General features: G+C 38.4%; 1 protein-coding gene across 2 annotated transcripts in view; it reads right to left on the bottom strand.

Moving 5' to 3' along the window:
* DIAPH2 (diaphanous related formin 2) overlaps window positions 1–19,315 on the bottom strand; it is a 5,354,951-nt gene that overhangs the window by 2,095,479 nt on the left and 3,240,157 nt on the right. For both annotated transcript variants that reach the window (XM_044057628.1, XM_044057629.1), the window contains exon 21: window positions 5,726–5,965. In XM_044057628.1, the coding sequence (XP_043913563.1) occupies window positions 5,726–5,965 (240 nt within the window). The remainder of the gene's footprint in view (window positions 1–5,725; window positions 5,966–19,315) is intronic.

Below are 19,315 nucleotides of genomic sequence, written 5' to 3'. Positions count from 1 at the left end.
CTCATGCCAAAACCCCGTGGAACTCAAACGGTACCCTTTATATTATTGATGTGGGTTCTGTCAGAGAGCCAACTGCCAAAGGAAATAGTAAGCATGTTTAAGCAATCAAACCCAAAGAAAATACAAGTGTATGTGAGTTTAGATATTAATGAACTGCCAGTGACATTGGAGCTATAAACAACACTGCCACATTTTCTAAACATAAATACATCTATGAGTGACACATCAGGGCAATGTCAAGACTTTTCTTCTCAGGACTCAAGACACCGATTCTAATGTGAAACATTCACATTCAGAAATTCAACTCATAGAAACTTTTATTGCAATCTTTTTTCTGGATCATTCCATATGAATGAATATATATATATATATATATATATATATATATATATATATATGGACGATACTTATATATCTAATTCCGATTCCCGAGCCGAACCGACAACAAACGACACGACACACACAAACCAAACAAAACCGACACAAACAACAGAACGTGAACAAACACACACACACACACACACACACACACACACACACACACACACACACATACACACACACCCATAAATATAAAGATCATAAACAAAGCCACAAAACAGGTAATGGTAAAACTACCCTGTTTCTTCATAGTTTTGCAGATAACTGATGTAGATGTATATCTCATGTAAAATAAAGTTATCAAAGTGATACAGTCTATTAACTCATTACATCCGAGTGACACCTCCAGGTTCATCTGCAGTTAACTCCTACTGATGCCTCTAGGCATCAAATATTGCTTGTTCATATTTGCAGCAATAATTGGAAATCATGCTATATAGAAGTTTTAAATTATTTCAACTTAATGCTTACACAATGACAAACTCAACTGCATTAATATCTGACCTCTTTCTAGTGCAGGTAACTACATGTTAACAGTTGTTTTTATGATATTAATTTATATAGATACAATTTTCACGTTTCTAAATATCTCAACCAAGTAACAGACAGAACTCCTTTACCTCATATGAAAGCTCTCAGCTAGATGAACAAAATGCTGCTGACAGTATGTGTGCAACGTTAGTGCTTGCTGAGATACTGTACGTTGTTTACAAATCGTTACAAATGTGTAATAGTTACTGTGCTTACTGTGACTTATAAAATTTAGTTTAAGATCTAGGATCTAAAGAAAACTACCACTATAAAAATTGTTTGTGCTTTAGTAACATCTGTAGTTTCAGGGATATGAACATTTTAAATGTGAGGACATAATTTGATTCTGTCAAAAGGCTTAGGCTCCGCCCATTGGAAGTTACAGTGCAAACTTCCTGAGCTCCATTGGAGTGAATGAGTTAAATATTTTTTAAAACAGAAGATCTTCTTCTTCTACTTTTGGCTTTTCCTGGTTAGGGGTCGCCACAGCAGATCACCTGTCCGCTCATGATTGGCAGTGGAGTTTTTACAGTGTCGAGTTGCCAGCCCGGCATCCAACCTTCCACAGAAGGCATACACACACACACACACACACACACACACACCTAGGGCCAATTTACAGTGCCCAATCCACCTACAGCATGTCTTTGGGATATGGGAGGAAACTGGAGCACCCGGAGGAAGCCCACGCAACCACAGGGAGGACATGCAGACTCTGCACAGAAGGCACTCCAGCCAAGGATCGAACCTGAGAACATCTTGCTGTGAGGCGGCAATGCTAACCGATGCACCACCGCGGCCGGAACAGAAGATGAATTGCCTAATGTACGAGTCTGCTGAGATATGACTCGGGTAATTACATGTTCCTACATGGTGTGCTCATATCACGGAATGGCCTCTAGCACTTTCTTCTCTGTTTTAGCAGATGCACATGGTGGTGAGGTGTCTATGTATTTTTACATTAACTAACAGCTAAAATGTACAAAACTGGCCACAAAATGAGTTTCACTGGTGCCTGGCATCCTGTTTTACTACCGGATAATACAGTGGGGAAAAGAGGTCTACAAAGAATAGAAAGATGGTTGCTAATTAAACTAATTTCATGACAATAATGTAACATTTACAGAGCAAGCATCCCACTCACTGACTTCAACAGACCATAATGATGTGCAAAAGTGTGCAGGAAAACAGATAGACTCACAAAACCTATTTATTTTTAGCAATTAAAATAAAATGTAAAATCAGGGCTGTTATAACAATCATGAACTAAGTGGATGACACTAAGCTACTGGGGATTTTTTTTCCTAGTAAGCAATTGTTTCCAGTTGATCTTTAAGACACAATGATCAAATTACATGCATCCTTTGTAAAACATAGCAAGAAATAACATTTTCAGTTGTGGAGCTCACATCTCCTGGAAAATTAAAAATAAAAGCGATGGAAGTAAAAAAAAAAAAAAGTGATGGAACTACACCATATAAATAATGAAACAGATTTTCTATCACCATTAAGGTCAGATGTTAAGACTTCTTACATATGCATCCTTAAAGAAACATGGCAGGCTGGACAGACTGCTAAAACTTGAAAACCCCTCAAATAAATGAAAAGGACACAAAAGTAGAACAATCAGTGAGAGAAAATGATCCAAGGATCAAATAGGTCAAGGTTTGAAGGTCAGTGTATATTTGTGTGTGTGTCGGGGCTGTAAAGGAATTACAAAACACTTCTACAAATAAAAGTGGTAGATACTTTGCAACAGACAGGAGAAAAGTAAAAATAATGGTAGGTTTTAGGAAAGCAGAGGACTAGTACAAAAGAAATATCAATGGTTAGGAAGTGGAAGTTAAAGGTAGGGTGAGCTCAGTTAGGTACAGTCTTAAGCTGCTGGACTGTGGTATGGATACAAGAGACAACAAACAGATTAGAAAATCCATGTAGTCTAGTAATATGACAAGCAGGATGAAACAGCAGTGTTACTGTCGAAAGGTGAAATATAAGCTCTGCCCATTATATTTCCCAAAACAGTAAATTAAAACCAACCTGTTGTTAAATATGGACTTGGAACAGACATTTAAAAAAATTGTCTGCTTTTTCTGATTCAATGTCTGTGCTGACTCTATTACCATTAGTAACAGACATAACTACTTAATTACTTATGAAGTACCTCAAATCCCACTCTAACATATCTGCTTTTGCAGATGTACTGAATTCAGTTTGCCTTTTCAGCAAAGCTCCCAATCAGGCATTGAGAATGCAAGCATTACAATGGCCCTCACTGTCTACAACCAACACCAGAAGGACCTCCAAACTCTGGAACCCACCCAGTTCGGGTTTGTGAAAGGCAGATCATGCCTCCTGAACCTGATCGACTTCTTTGAGGCAGTCACCAAAGCCATGGATGAGGGTAAGGTGGTTCACACAGCCTATCTTGACCTCGCCAAGGCTTTTGGCACTATTCCCCATTCTGGAATTATAGCTAAACTCACTTAACTAGGTATAAATCCCTACGTCACAAGATGGGTTGCCAACTGGCTCACTGACAGAACCCACACTGTAAAAGTTGCAGACTCCAAATATGACCTCAAACCAGTGACAAGTGGAGTACACCACAGGGTTCAGTTCTGGGACCTCTCCTGTTTGGTATCTACTTCTCTGAAGTACAGGCCAACACAGAAGGCCTCTGGCTAACAAAGTTCACAGATGACTGCAAACTAGGAGCCATAGTCAAGTCCCCAAATGATGTGGACATCCTACAGAAGGGCCTCGCTGAGAGAGATGCCTGGTGTCAGAGCCATGGCCTCAAGCTCAATGCCAAAAAGTGCAGTGTCATCCCCTTTGGTAAAAACTCTTTACCCATGAACTACCACATAGGCAGCAATCTACTTAACACCGAATGTGTGATAAGTGACCTTGGGACCCATGTGGACAGTACTCTCTCTTTTGATCACCACATTAGTCAGGAAGTTCTTCTACATGGCACACCTCATAAAAGGGCTCTCATCCAGGAAAAAAAGAGGTCATTGTTCCCTTCTACTTGATACTCAGCCCCATTATAGAGTACAACGCCCCTTTTGGAATGTACCTCACAAGACATCTGCAGCAGCTGAAAAGGCCACAGAAGTACCTCACAAAGAGGATTACTGGCCTCAAACAAATTCCCTACACTGACCGTCTCAAAAAACTCCAGCTTTACTCCGTAGCATATCGCCTACTCCAAGGTGATCTCTGCCTAACATATAAAGCTATGTCAAACCCAGAGCTGTTGGACATGCTACACCTAAAGAAATCCCAATCCACCACAATAAACAGGACATACTGGAAGGATAGATTCCTGTCCCAGAGACTTCCCATACTCTGGAACAGGCTACCCATCTATGTCAAGCAAAGTTCTTCATTAGCACTCTTCAAGAAAAATCTTGATGAGTGGATGGGAAATAGGAAATACACCCCGGAGATCACTTCCATGTCTCTGCTCGACAGTGGCACAGGAAAATAACTTTCTTGGGTGGTGTAAGCCAGGGAACCTTGTTGGCTAGGCTTACGTAGGCCCTTGGGCCAATAGCCTAGTACCTACCTATGACTGTGTTTGCTGTGAAACACTGACAGTCCTAGGTCAAAAGTCACTTCAATATAGCAGAGACAGCATGTTTTAACTTTTCTTATTAACCTAGAAAAGCACATTGGTGCCTTCAGTGGTAACAGAAAATGTTGTGCTATCTAAAATTAAAATTTGTACTCCGTTTAAGGTACTTTTAAACAGTACAACTTTTTAAATGTAAATAAAAAGTGCTCAGTATGTTTTGGGAACACACATTTAGGGTTAATATAAAACACATACGTATCCTGCTGTCTTATGTTTGCTATATGTCGTCATATGCTGAGCAAAATCAATTCCCCATAATATTTCAAATTTACTACTGCCATTTTAGCTTCTTTGTTTTAATGTAAACTTCAGAAATAAAGTTAAGTGACATGCAGAATGTGTTAACTTGGCAAGAGAATTTAGTTATTCTACTTCTCAAGTAAACTATATATTTTTCCTAAGTTTCCATTCACTAAATTTGCTAGCCTGAAAATATTGGAAGACCGACCAACATCAAGTATCTTTTTAAAACTACTTCATACTAAGATGCTGGCCTAGACAGACAGCTACAGAAATTGCCTGTTCTTTTTAGATACCACAGGTAGCAGACACATTTGCCTATGAAAAGTGGTATAAACTACACTTTCTCACGGTGAAAAACTTAAGTTAGGAAACAACATTTCGCCTCAGGTATGAAGATAAACACAACTGAAATACAATTATCACCCTTGTGAGTTACCAGACGCATCTAAATAAAAATTTAAATAACTGATCCGATGTTTGTTTCTAATGCTTTGTGAAGAGTCCAACATATGTTTACTTCATACGCTAACTTTTACTTTTTATATTTAAGTTAAAATCTTTTTTTTTTTTTATCTTTTTAGTAGACTCTCCTACCGTTATTACTTCATTACGGCATGCCAAATTCCTTAGCACTCTGACATTAGAGAATGATGCTAGGACCGCTCCTGCTTAACTGATGACAGAGTCAGAATTCCATCTCTTCCTCTGCTTCACTGCATTTGGTGACTGTACTTTTTTTTTAAATCATCTCCATAGAGTCAACTTAACTACTGCAGAGACAGAGAGTATATTTATCCTGTTTAATCGACTACCTCCAACTCTACAGCAACCTTCAACCCTGAAACATCACTGATCCTGAAAAAAAAAAATAAGCTGCATCTAATTACTGTCTTCTGTGTCAGTGTTATTGTTGTAATGGTGCCTTACTTTGCAGAGAAAGCTGATGTTGAAGCCCAGAGATTGTGCATTCCTTGAACCTGCATTCATGTAGTTTCCCACAAGTAGAACCAGTTCCAGTAGCTTACTGAAGTTATCACTTTTCTTCACCTCTTCACAGGCTAAGGTGACAGCCATGATGTCTGGCCGGATGTTATTCACCACCTCCTCAAATGTTAACTTGAACAGGATTCCATTCAAGCGAGGCCGTAGCAATCTGACAGAACTCATCTGCAAATAAATAAATAAATTACCATTAGATATTACATTGTACAGTATTGTGGTACATCCCACTTTAATGAATGTTAAAAAACATTTTAGCTCCAAGACATTTTTTACTTTAAAGTGCAAGTTGCACTTAATAGCTCAGCAGCTGAAGGCATGCAGCCTATCTGCTTCAATGCCTTCTGTACATAAAAGCAGTTAAATAGACAAGAATGTACAGTTACATTCTTAATGTAACATCAGATTGTGCAAGAATCTTCTTTTTTTATGCTATGCATATGAACAGCAGGCAATAACTACACATTAAATAAACCAGACGAATGAAACCATCAGTGAATCCACTGTTTGAGTGATTAAAATGGTTCTGTGAGCAGACATTCTGTGAATTACACTAGTGACAAAAATATATAGACTTAAAAGTAATACTATATTTTGACAGAATGCTTATTAAACTGTAAACTTCATATTACAAATATACAACAGTGAAGTACAAAACACAATTACAAAAAAATGCAAGCTCTGCAACTTTGTTGATCTTGTTTAAGATCATTATCAAGACACCAGAATTGTTGCAGCAAGTTCAGACTTTATTAAAGCATTTTGCTAGATTTTTCTAGTAAAAAATAATTCAAAAGGGAAACTCTGAATTCAAGCCAAAACAAAAGAAGCCACGAAAGAAAGACTTATGAAACAGCAAAGCACATGACACATCATTCCGTAATAAAGCCAAAGCATCCAAAATACAAAAAAACAAATGTGCATGAACTTTGAATAAGCATAAAGTAACAATGAGAAAAGGCATCTTTGCAGGGAAACTGTATCTACACCCTCCTTGCACAGGGCTTCTCTTTTTATCCCATTACTGAAACATATTAACTGCACAATCGGGTCTATATTATCATATCACACGCTCAGAAGAGCAAATGACAGATAATCGACCCCATGTAAGCGAAAGCTTACAATGTCGAAACTTCAGAACAGCAATTATTTTCCAAAGTAAAACAATCACTGTTCCGAAAAAAAAAAACAGTAAAACATTACTAAACGTGGGGGGCTGTGCCCCCCACACCCCTCTACTTAAATATACCAACTCTGAGATCACACTACAGTGCCGAAAAGGCAAAGTAGCAAAAGCGGTCAAACAAATTCTTTCCAAGGGAAAGAATTCACTGAAATGCCACTTCGCATTTTACTGACTAAGATGCAATCAACAACCTGCATCTGCAACGGCGTAATAGGGAACTGCAGAATCCTATAACAGTGGAGAAAGGACAAACACTTTAAGAATAGAGTAATCGCTCATGATCTGCACATTCTGCTGCAGAAAACAATTTCACTCTTCGTCTGCAGATACAATAATTACAATAATAAATACAAAAAAAAAAACTTCCCACACTCTGCCATTCCCTGGAAAACCACATGACAGAGCAGTCACCAGAAACATTTAAGATTAAAACTTCATAAATCCTCCTGGAAAAAATAGTACTCACTGATGTTCTTTATATTAACCACTGCAGTAGCCTAAGCTATAGGGATTTTGGCCTGCATAGAATGACAGCAAAGAAACTTCCAAAGTTTCAGGACACCGTCCATACGCCCAAACAATTAGACAGCTCAAGATGAGCTGACTAAAAATACAGGTTTGTTTGACAAGCCCTTCATAGCTTTCCTGCCACTGAGAATACACAACTCTGCAGGCTTTTGAGGATCAACAGTTGGCTAAATTTTTATCTTTTGCTGGGCAAATACGTTCCTTTCAGTTAAAAACCTTCCACATACGTTTTTTTTCTGAAAACTACTTCAAAGCTACAGAAAAGTAATTTTATTGATTGTCATGTTACTTTTAAATGGCAGTACACATTTTTACCTTTGAGGTAAAAAATTGATAGCTGTTGCTAAAGACTACGTTTTATGTAGGAGGACTATGAAAGTGTTTAAAGTGCTTTCTTACTATGTGATTTATTTGTGAGAAAAGTGACTTTGGCTACTGTCCTGTTTTATTGAGTATTGCTGCTAAGCTTCCCCAGGAAACAAGAACTATTTTCAGCTTGACCATAGAAGAAACGATTGGTTCCTCAGGCAGATGTTTCTCCATCCAAAAAAAAATTTGACTAAGCAGCCTTTGCTATCACAACAGGCAGGTAGTTTGTAACTGCTGTAGCTTGGTGACTCTTCTGTGGCCAAAGCTGGCTCTACACTGTAAAAGTAACTGACTCCAAATCCAGATCCAGACAAGTGGAGTACCTCACGGTTCAGTCCTGGGACAGCTCTTGTTTGGCATCTCCTTCTCCAAAGTACAGGCCAACACTAAGGGACTCTGGCTAACAAAGTTCACAGACAACTGCAAACTGGGAGCCATTATCGAATCCGCAAATGATGTGGATATTCTACAAAAGGGCCTTACAGAGACAGATGCTTGGTGCCAGAGCCATGGGCTCAAGCTCAATGCCAAGAAATGTATAGTTATCCCCTTTGGGAAAAACATGTACACATGAATTATCACATAAGTGGAAGTACACTAAACACTGAAAGTGTGATCAGGGACTTAGTGACACAGGTGGACAGTGGTCTCACCTTCGATAACCACATCAGCACAACAGTCAGGAAATACTTCTATGTGGCACATCTAATCCCTAAGGGCTTTTCATCCAGAAAAATGAGGTCATTGTCCCACTGTACTCATCCCTCATTAGACCCATTATAGAGTACAACGCCTCATTTGGTATGTACCTCACAAGACATCTGCAACAGTTGGAAAGGCCGCAGAAATACCTCACTAAAAGAATAACAGGCCTAAAGCAGATGCCTTATGATGACCGTCTAAAAAAACTCCAGCTATACTCTGTCGCATATCGTCTACTCAGAGGCGATCTCTGTTTAACGTACAAGGCCATGTCAAACCCAGAGCTGTTGTACATGCTCCACTTACAGAAATCCCAATCCCTCAGAACCACATGATCCAGGGCTCTAAACCTGGTCATCACAATGAGCAAAGCATGCTGGAGGAATAGGTTTCTGCCCAAGAGACTCCCCATACTCTGGAATAGACTGCCCATACATGTCAAGCAGAGTGCCTCTTTGGCCCTCTTCAAAAGATACCTTGACAATTGGATGGGGGATAGGAAATTCACCCCGGGGATCATGTCAGTCGCCCTGCTAGACAGGGGACCAGGGAAGTAAATATTCTGGGAAGAAACAGCAGAGGAACTGTTATGGATAGGTTTGTATAGGCCCTAGGGCCGATAGCCTAGTACCAACCAATGAATGTTAAGGGACATATGCAGGTTTTTCTCCTCAAATATCTGACTCAGATTCTGAGCAGAGTATGGTATCCAAATCTTCCTGTGAGGGATTGACTTTCTCTGAGACTATTTCCATAATGTGCCATTGTTTTCAGTGGGTAAACACTGAGGTTTTTCAGTCTCTTAGAAAATACTATGAAGTGCTATAAAAGGAATTCCCAAAACCTTAACCCATCACCCATCATCCTCACCCTCAATCCCTTGTGCTGTCAGCATTAGAGGATGTGTGTCACAGCCTGTGAATTCCCTAACAGCCAACCTTCTAACTCCTAAGGAGGCAAATAGAATGTACAAAGTTCCACTGTCTCAAATTGTTATATACTAATCCCAGACTTGACCCAAGCAGCTATAGCTTTAGTTAATCCAGCTGCTGCTAAGCGTTTTGTTAATTCTAATTCTTCTCCTGACAAGGATGGTAAAGCTACTGATATGTCTGGGGAAAATGTATGCTTCTGCAACTACAATTTTTAGAATTCTGACCTGTCAGGCTCATTTGTTAAAGTTTATACTGACAAAATGTGACAGTATAAGGAATGTTTTAGCTACAGTTTCTTCGTGTGAGGAAAAATCTGCTTTGTGTAGTCTAGTTTTTTATTTTTCTCAGATCTCTTCTCATTGTTTGAAGTGTATTTCTGACTCTGTAGGTATGGCTTCCAGGTCTGTAGCCACTGGTACCAGTTTAAGAAGGTTTACCCAGCTGTGTTTTCCCACATGATGTCAAAAATGAAATTTTGAATTTTCCTTGGGATACAGATTTAGTTTTGGATCCTTTGCTGCAGAGGTTATGAAAAGGTGTGATGAGAAAGGTAAATGATTCATGGAATCTCTCAGATTCTTCATTCCTCCAATTCTAACATTTCCAATTAATTTTAAAATTTTCCACCTTTGGCAAGAAACAAAATGTATGGTCTCAACAGAATGCAAGCATGCATATATTTAAAAAGAAATGGTAGGGAAGTTTAAAAAAGAAAGCAGGACCCTGCACAACAAAGGATAGTCAGGTAAGGCAGTATGACTATTTAAGGACACTGCCCCCCCCCCCCCCAAAAAAAAAAAAAAAATTGGCAATCGCTTACCCTTTCCAGAAAGTCAGTATCTCCGTTTCTCTCTCTGTCAACAGGTTGTTTCAGACAAACTGGTTCTGAAGCTGCCCTAGCTAGGATATGGATATGTGAGGAAATTTCTCCTGTCCAGGGGATTCATCCTTGCCCACCAGACCAAACAATTCCTTTCCCTCCTGACCCATATCACTAGCTTTCTCAGGGAATAACAGAAGCAGCTTCTCCTTCCCAGTTGGGAAAAAGATTTTATTCAGGAATGTTTGAAGTGCCATAGAAAGAAAATACCTGGAAACCAAGTTTTGCAGTTTTCTCTCCTGAATCAATTTGTGATACTGCCCAAGTTCAAAATGTTGTCACTTCACAAACTTTTACCCCCTTCTTCTGAATTTGAGATTTTTAGTAACTTTAGATTTAAAAGATGCATAATATCACATTCCTGTTCATCCAGACTTCAGGTGTTTCTTATGAATGTATGTATCTGAATCACATTATCAGATCTGCCTTATTTTTAATTTCTCCAAATCTTTTGGGTTTCTCATACTGTGACGTGAATGGACTCCATTCCTAAGTCAAAGTACAATTAAAGTTCATGAAATTAGTACTGTTTCACACTCTGATGTCAGCCAAAAGTGCTCTTTGCAGCACGCGCAATGTGCCCAGTAATGACTCCATCTGCAATTTGTAGAGTTTCATGTATTGGCAGCATATCTAAATACGATTGTAGACCCCTTTTTTTTTAATAAGATCAGTTGCTACTAATCTTAATGGAACAATCTGAGAATCTTTCTTCCACATTGCTCTCATTTTTGCCTGCAAATCCTGATATTTTATGACTTTGTGTCTCTCTCTCTGTATGCAAGACACTGTAGTCACTAGGTGTGGCAATTTCAATGATCAATGCTACTTTTATCTTCATTTTTAGACCACTACATCCAGTTTTCTAGAATCTATCTTTTGAACTGTTGGTAACGGATGATCCCATGTACTGTAAGGCTTCATTTTCTATGATGCTTTGTGGCTCATGTGTCCAGTGTTTTTCAGCCACTTCAATACCATAATGCTTGCACAATCCCCAGTGCAAGTCTTGCCATATTATTATGCCTTTCAGTATACAGTCCTTCTGCTAATTAGTATGTCGCAACCAGTAACGAGGTGTGCCACTGTTTCCATTACTGTTTTACAAAACCTACATTTGTTTGTTTCCTACATGTTCAATGGACTTTGTAAACCAATGTATATGTAAGCCCATTATTTTGTGCCGCCAACATTAACTTTTCATCTCTTGGTTTGAATTCACCTCTCCTTAACCATTCCTGTGTTTGTTCCTGATTAACGTGAGGTTCTTCCAGAAGTTTTCTATACTTACAACTATATTTCTGCATTTTCGACATTTCTTTCCTTCTCATCTGGTCCTTCACCTTATATTCTTTCCTTTGTTTTTTGGCACATTCAGTTGCTGCCTGTTTTTTATCCACTTGTGGTTTCATTTCCATTCGTGCTTGATGCCGATATGCTTCTGCTAGCCTGAGCAGAAAAGTCCTCTTAGATTTATTCTCAACATGTTTCAAAACTTTCATTAGATTTTGGTCTTGTGAGGTCAGCAGATATGTGTGGAGTCCCATGACTGCAGATCTATACATGTAATCAAATTCAGGGAGGTCCATCCTTCCTTCAGAATGGGGAATATATAATCTTGCTATGCACTCAGTTTTATAAATCATTTGGTGAGCATGAAGCATCCTTCTTGTTTTCCTGTCTAATCTATCCAACAAATTTTGGGGCCAGTCAATCACTCCAAAACTGTAAGTTAGGACAGGAAGAGCAAATCGGTTTATAGCTTGGATTTTGTTCCTAGGTGTCAAAACTGTTTTCAGGATTAATTTAAGTCGTAACATACTTGTTTTATTCGCATTTGTTCATGTTTTATTGTTGATCCTTCATCAGTTCCCAAATATTTGTACACTCCCTCCTGCTCAAGTTTTTTTATATCACATTCTTGTCCCAAACTGATGTTTTCTTGGTGCTACAGCTTTCCTGCTTTAAAGGTTGCTTTTGCACATTTATCAAGACCAAATGACATTCTTATAGCATCTGAAAATGTTTTCGCAACTTGCAGTTGTGCTTTCATTTCATCTGTTGAGCTATACAGTTTCAAATCATAGACAAAAAGATGAGAAGTCTGTACACTTTGTTGTTTTCTAGGAGCCAAATTATAGCCATGGGCTAAGCTGTTAAGTAGACAGCTTAATGGGTTAAGGGCAAGGCAGAATAGCAGCAGTGACAGAGAGTCACCCTGGAATGTCTCCCTTTGAATTTTTATCCCTGGAATAATAATTAGTCCTTTATCATGGCATAATTGCAAAGTGGTCTGTCACTGTAATGTAGTTGATCAGTGCAGGGTGTATCTTATACATTTTTAAGCACTCTTTTATCCATGAATGTGGGATACTACCAAATGTTTTTTTGTAGTCAATCCATGGCATACTTAAATTCTTCCCCCTTTTTACAGTTCTCCACTATGGCTTTACTTAGCAGCAAATGATCCTTTGCTCCATATGACTTTCTTTAATTGCCCATTTGTTCTATTGCCATAACTGAATTATCTTCTAAATGACTATAGACTTTGTCAGCATCAGTTCCAGTGTATAGTTTATATGTCATCTGTAGGCAAGTTATTGGACTAGAATTGTTAGGGTAGCTTGCAGGTTCACTCTTAAGTAGGAGCATTGTTTTTCCTGTTGTTAGCCATGTTGGTGTCTGTTTGGGATGTGCATACAAATAGTTCTTACTCATGGCTAAATCTTCATGCAAAGATGTTAGTACTTTCAGTCAGAAGGTAGGCACTGCATCTGGGTCTGGAGTTTTCCAGTCAGTGGCTTTTCTTAACTTTGTTTCAATCTCTCTGGCTGTTGCTTCATCATATTTCATATCCTGTACCTTTAAACTTCTTATGCTTTCTTTTACTACTTCTATCCATTTAGTATTTTTATGTTCCACAGGATCTTCATAAATAGTGCTCCAAAATGTATCTATCTATTTTTTTTGGTGGTCTTTCAATTTATTTTACCTTGTTTCCCAATTCTCTATAAAACTTTTTTGGGTTATCAATAAATTGCTTATTTTGTACTTTTCATTTATAGTTATCTTCTAAGTTTTTCCAGCTGTGCTGAGATTTTTAGTTTGAGATAGTGCATGACAGATCCTGATCTGTTGTAATACTGTGCATTACATTTATCACATCTATCTTTCCAAGTATTTTTGTTGATCTGTTTCCTCTTCTATACTCTTCTAACAGTGACACTTCTTGTCTTAGTTGCTTTATAGTTTTCTCTATTCGATACTTCCATGATGGTATTCAATTTCTCCCCTTTCTCTCCCTCACCCTCGCTACTCTGTGTTCTTGTGGTAGAACTTTATCAGTTATTAATTTAGCTGCACAGTAATACAGTATATCCTGTTTACTTCTGTTACATTGCATGGATCTCTACGGACAGTCCCAATTATTGTGTTCATTTGTTTTATCAAACTTGTGACTTTTTGGGTTTTATTGACCTTCTTCAGTCTCTTTCTTTCACTGCTCTTAATATGTCTATCTCTATTAAGTCAAGCAACTCTTCTCTTAGCTTGTTTTCGTCTAAACTGAGGGCACATTTTTTTGTTTTCAATTTCCCGCGGGCATTAGATAGAAAGTTCTACTGCATCTTTCTGTGGCTTGTTCTCTTCAATTTCCACCTGTGCCATCCATTGCTCTGTCATATGAGAACTCACTGGCCTATCACTCCTTAACTGGGTCAGAGTTTCCAGTTTCCTGTTGCTTCCATTGCCGTCCAGCTTCAAGTGAATGTTTATACTCATTTCCTGTAGAAGGCTCCAAAATATCTTCATATGGCACCTGACCAACTGCTTCCCATTCTACTGGTTTCCCCTTAATTTGGAGTTCCATTGCTCTATCCTATCAATAGTCTTTCTTTTTTTTAATTTCTCCAAGTCTTGGGTTTCTAATACCATGCCGGGAATGAACCCCATTCCTAAGTCAAAGTATGATTAAAGTTCATGAAATTAGTATTGTTTGAATCTTTGATGACAGCCAGTAGTGCTCTTTGCAGCACCCGCAATGTGCCCATTAATGACTCTGGTGAACCACATGGGCTAGCCACTGTTCCAGAAGTGTTCACAAAGTGTCTACCTGCTGTCATAGCTCATTGCTGGTTATACAGTATCCATATTTTATCACATTTAGACAATGTGCTTATCTTTAGAGTCTTTTTGAAAATGTCAAGATCTGTCATTTGGGTAGTCTCCTACACAATCAGGGGTTCCAACAAACTGTTTAAAAATCTTTTTTGACTGCCTCACACATCCTTGTTTTTCTGGGGGGCCTGCTAGACTCCTCAGTACAAAAAGCTTTTCTTCCACTGGAAAAATAGGTCTATATTTAGAGCTATTCCAGGAGTATCCAATCTGACTTCTATCACTGTGAGGAAATACCTCTGGATTCTGGTCTCACTGTATATGTCATTCTCATGACATCTCTTGCAAGACTCCACAGTTGAAAGATAAAACAGAATCTGAAGTCTCTTTGGTGCCAGCATCAACACTGACCGTCTTTTTCAAATTTCAGTTCTGGGATTTGTAAAAACATAAACCACTTGGTAGAGACATCATATTTCCTTGAATTCAGGTCTCCTCACCTCCAGCTCCACAGCAGTCACAACATACATCTCAGACACTGACAGTGATGTGGTATGTAAACAGGCAAGGGGAAACCAGATCACCCCACCCCTTTGTAGAGTAGCCACGTTAGCGTGGGATATAGTTTCACAGCACAATCTCACTCTACAGGCATCTTACATTCATTCAGAGAAAAATTGTGTTGCAGAAAAGCTGATCAGGACAAAGGCAGCCCCTCAAAAATGGAAAGTAGATCAGAAGGTCTTCCAAGATGTGATCCTTCTATGGTGAGTTCCTCGGGCAGTCCTTTATTCATCCTCTCTGAACAATGAACTGGCAAAATTCTGGTTCAGGACTCAATGCAAAAGACCTGAGCCTTTTTCTTTTCTTTGGATAGGAGTGCTCCTGCATGCTTTTACACCCTTTTCACTGACATCCAGGGTACTTCTGAAGATTTAGAAGGAATCCCAGAAGATAATTGTGTTAACTCCTTTCTGGTTCAGACAAAATGGTTTTGCCTTCTTTTGGAATTGGTCAGGGGCAATTACCGGAAGCTTCCTCACAGACTGGATTTACTCAGATGACAGCAGGGGTGTTTGATACATCCCGACCCCAAACAATTACAACTGACTTCTTGAATGGTAGGGTCTTAATACCTTTTAGGGTCCTGTTTTCTGGGGAAGTTCAACAGGCACTAATGAGAGTAGGAAAGCCTGCTACTAGAAAATCATGCATTAGCAAATGGAAGAGGCTTTCTAGCTGCTGCCAACGACATAACCAGCACCCATTCAGGGCTAGCATTTCTCTATTTTTACAGTATTTGAATGGGTCACTAACCTCAGATTGTATGCTGCTACTGTTTGTGTTTACACTGGAGCTTTTCTCCTCAGGTCTCCACTGAAAATGACTTCTGGCTCAGCTGGACAAACCTGGTTAAAATGTCAAATAAATAAATAAAAATAAATATAGCTTATCTTTCTCCTCTATCAAGGATTCATCGTTGGCTATTTCAGCATGTCTGCCCGCAGATCTCCCTCTTTCAATGCATTCTCATTTGAAAATGTTTTTGCAAGGGGTGCTACAAAAGAAACCTCCAAGAAAGAGAAACTAACACTTGCTCCATTTGAACCAGCTCATCTATCTGACTTGAGGGTTCTTAATGTGCAAAACAGTTCTGTTGATTGCTCGGACCTCTACAAGAAGAGAATCTGACTTGTAAGTTCTTATGTTGAGTTAGCCTTTTTCACAGCCAGGGTTTATTTCAGAACTAATCCTTCTACGATGCTTAACATATTCCCTTGAATACAACTCTTTTGAGTTTGTAATTTAAGTCCCAATGAACGCGACATAAGCATTTTAAAAAATGCAGTTATCTCACAGTATAAACAAATGTTCATATCTCTAAAACCATGAGTGCTATTAGAAAACTCTACATGGCAAACTATTCAGCAGTTTATTGTCCTATAAAGTGGCTTGTTTCCTATCTGACTATAGCTATTAAACCAGCTTAGGGGTTCAGAACTGCCAGTTTATTGAGAATTATCTGATGAGCTACAGTGTCAAATGCTTTTGGCATATCTAAGAAGGTAGCAGAGACTACTTGTTTTTTGTTTTTGAGTTGATTTACAGTATTAATAAAGCTAATTAGAGCTGTACTGCTGCTATGCCTAGGTCTAAAGCCATGCAGTGTATTAGATAATACATTATTTGACAAAGTAGTCTAAGAGCTGTTTGTGTATACATTTTTCTAAGATTTTGGCAAGTGGTGACAAAATGACTGTGGGTCTGTAGTTGGAAACATCAATGGAGGAACCACCTTTATGTAAGGGTATGACGTGAGATATTTTCCAGAGGAGTGGTACGTACTGTTCAGAGATAGAATGGTTAATGAGAATAGATTTAGGGCAAATGATGGAAGTAGCAGCTAATTGCAGAAAGTCACCAGGTAGCTGGTCTGCAGGTAGTGTGCAAGGTTTTAATTTAGAAAGGAGACTTTTAACATAACTTGTTTGAATAGGTTAGAGATAGTGGAGGGTAGAATTGCTGTTGGGAGGTTTGAGGTATGGACAGAGGCATATTAGGGGTTCTGTTTAGTAGAGAGGTTATTGAGTTAATAAAATGAGAGCTAAATTGAGTGGCTACGCAATCATTCGGGTTGGTTAGAGCTGGGGCTGGGGTAGTGGGTTTTCCTGGGTTGAGAAGGAGGTTGACTGGTAGAATCCTTTGGGATTTTTCTGGTATTTTAGCTGACTTGTTTGGAAGTAGGTTTTTTTTGTCTTGTTTAATTAGTTTTTTGGTTTGATTTTGAAGTTGTTGGCAGGCAATGAGATTTTGTTTACTTTTATTATTCGGAAAGAGATACCAGGCTCTGTCCCTTTGTTTTAGTAGAAGAATTAACTTTTGATAACCAGGGAAGCTTTTTGGATTTGGTACGAATTTTTTTAATTGGGGCTAGATCATTAACTATTTGTAGGAAAGCACTATTGAAGTACTTACTGTACTGCATGGTCCAACTGAAGAGTAGACACAGGACCAAGAGGATCTGACAATAATGCAAGTATAACCTGTAATCCTTGCTGTATTAGCTTTGGTAAAAGACAACAAATATTCCATAAATGTACTGATTAGCCTGAATACCTCTCTCAACTGTCCAGATTTTTGCTTCATATTTCTGGTCTGTTCCTGATAAAATTTACAGTTTTTTGGAAAATCATTGAGGACTGAAGTCAAACACTTTCAACCACATCTACTTGTTTCTCCTTTCATTTGAACACCTGCAGAAAGCATTCCACCATGACAATGAGAAAGGTCAGCTTTAAACAAATCTTTAGTATGTGCCAAAGCTTTACAGTCTCAAGATTTTTGCTCCGTTGCCATCCAAATCAGCCCGAGTATAGTTACAGTTGGTTGTCTCCAGTCCTGAGAGTGCAGCTTAGCCACCAAACTAATAGCTGCTGCATTTTATCACCCCTAAAGTGTAGCCCAGGCTACTGCATCTAAACTTACCTACTTATCTGATACTGGAAGCAGGGGAGATAGGAATTTGGGACTACAGAAAATATCACCTTGTGGGTAACAGAATGCCACTGATACAAGCTACCATATCTGCAATGAACTACAAACATAAAGAAACACCGACAGTACCACAGCTAGGAGATTTATTTAAGTAGAACAGTACAAACAGTACACAGGTTAGCACTTTCAGGGATCAACCCCTTCATCAGACAACTGTTGAAATTCCACACTTCCTTAAATACTTGCAACAGTCACATGATGATGCAAGCAATTACCCTAATCACTGTTAAAGAGAAACACAGTTACCAATGCAGAATAAAAAATATAAAACTAAATAATGCAGTAAGAATATCATATATCACACATTCCTTATCCAAGCTAATAAATATATATATACATTTTTCACTATTTATATTATGCATATATGCTCTTAGCAAGGCGCATGCATTAGCACATGTACTCATTGGAATCAAGTCAGATGTATTTTATATATATTTTTTATATATTTTTTTATAGATATATTTTTATATATTTTTCTATGCATGTTTTAACAGAATTATTAGCTTGGAAAAGGAATGTGTGATATATGATATTCTTATTGCATTATTTAGTTTTATATTTTTTATTCTGCATTGGTAACTGTGTTTCTCTTTAATTAACAGTGATTAGGGTAATTGCTTGCATCATCATGTGACTGTTTCAAGTATTTAAGGAAGTGTGGAATTTCAACAGTTGTCTTATGAAGGGGTTGATCCCTGAAAGCACTAACCTGTTTGTACTGTTCTACTTAAATGAATCTCCTAGCTGTGGTACTGTCGGTGTTTCTTTACGTTTGTAGTTCCTTATTTTCCACTGACAGTTTTGTGCCTAGAGAGGACTCTGTGCATCCCCATATCTGCAATGAAACTGCTAGTAAAAAATGTATAGACTGAAAAACTGCACATTTAGATGAAGCTCTTACTTAGGTACAGGGCGTAACTGCTACATTTAATACTTAAAAATAAATCCAAATATCATCTGAAGACTAGAATGCCTATCAACTGAATTCCCTTTCCAAACAGACGTGTTTCAATATAAGCAAAACTGAAAAGGATGTGCCAAGCATCAAACAGATCCTACTGCAGCATTTTAAGAAATGTGAATTAAGGGCACTAGAAAAATAAACAGCCTTATTAACCACTGAGAGCTAAAGATCTGCTTGATGCAAACTAATTAATAAAGCAAATCATGCTCATAGCAGAGAACAAGAAGGCATGGTAAAACATCTGTTAGCAAGCATCATGATCCCATCCACTAGTGACAGCCTC

The sequence above is a fragment of the Protopterus annectens genome, chromosome 15.part0 (genome assembly GCF_019279795.1).
Source record: "Protopterus annectens isolate FY-2018-M chromosome 15.part0, PAN1.0, whole genome shotgun sequence".
Classification (NCBI taxonomy): Eukaryota; Metazoa; Chordata; order Ceratodontiformes; family Protopteridae; genus Protopterus; species Protopterus annectens.
Note: the sequence above shows the minus strand (reverse complement) of the source record. Positions and strands in the feature narration are given on the sequence as shown.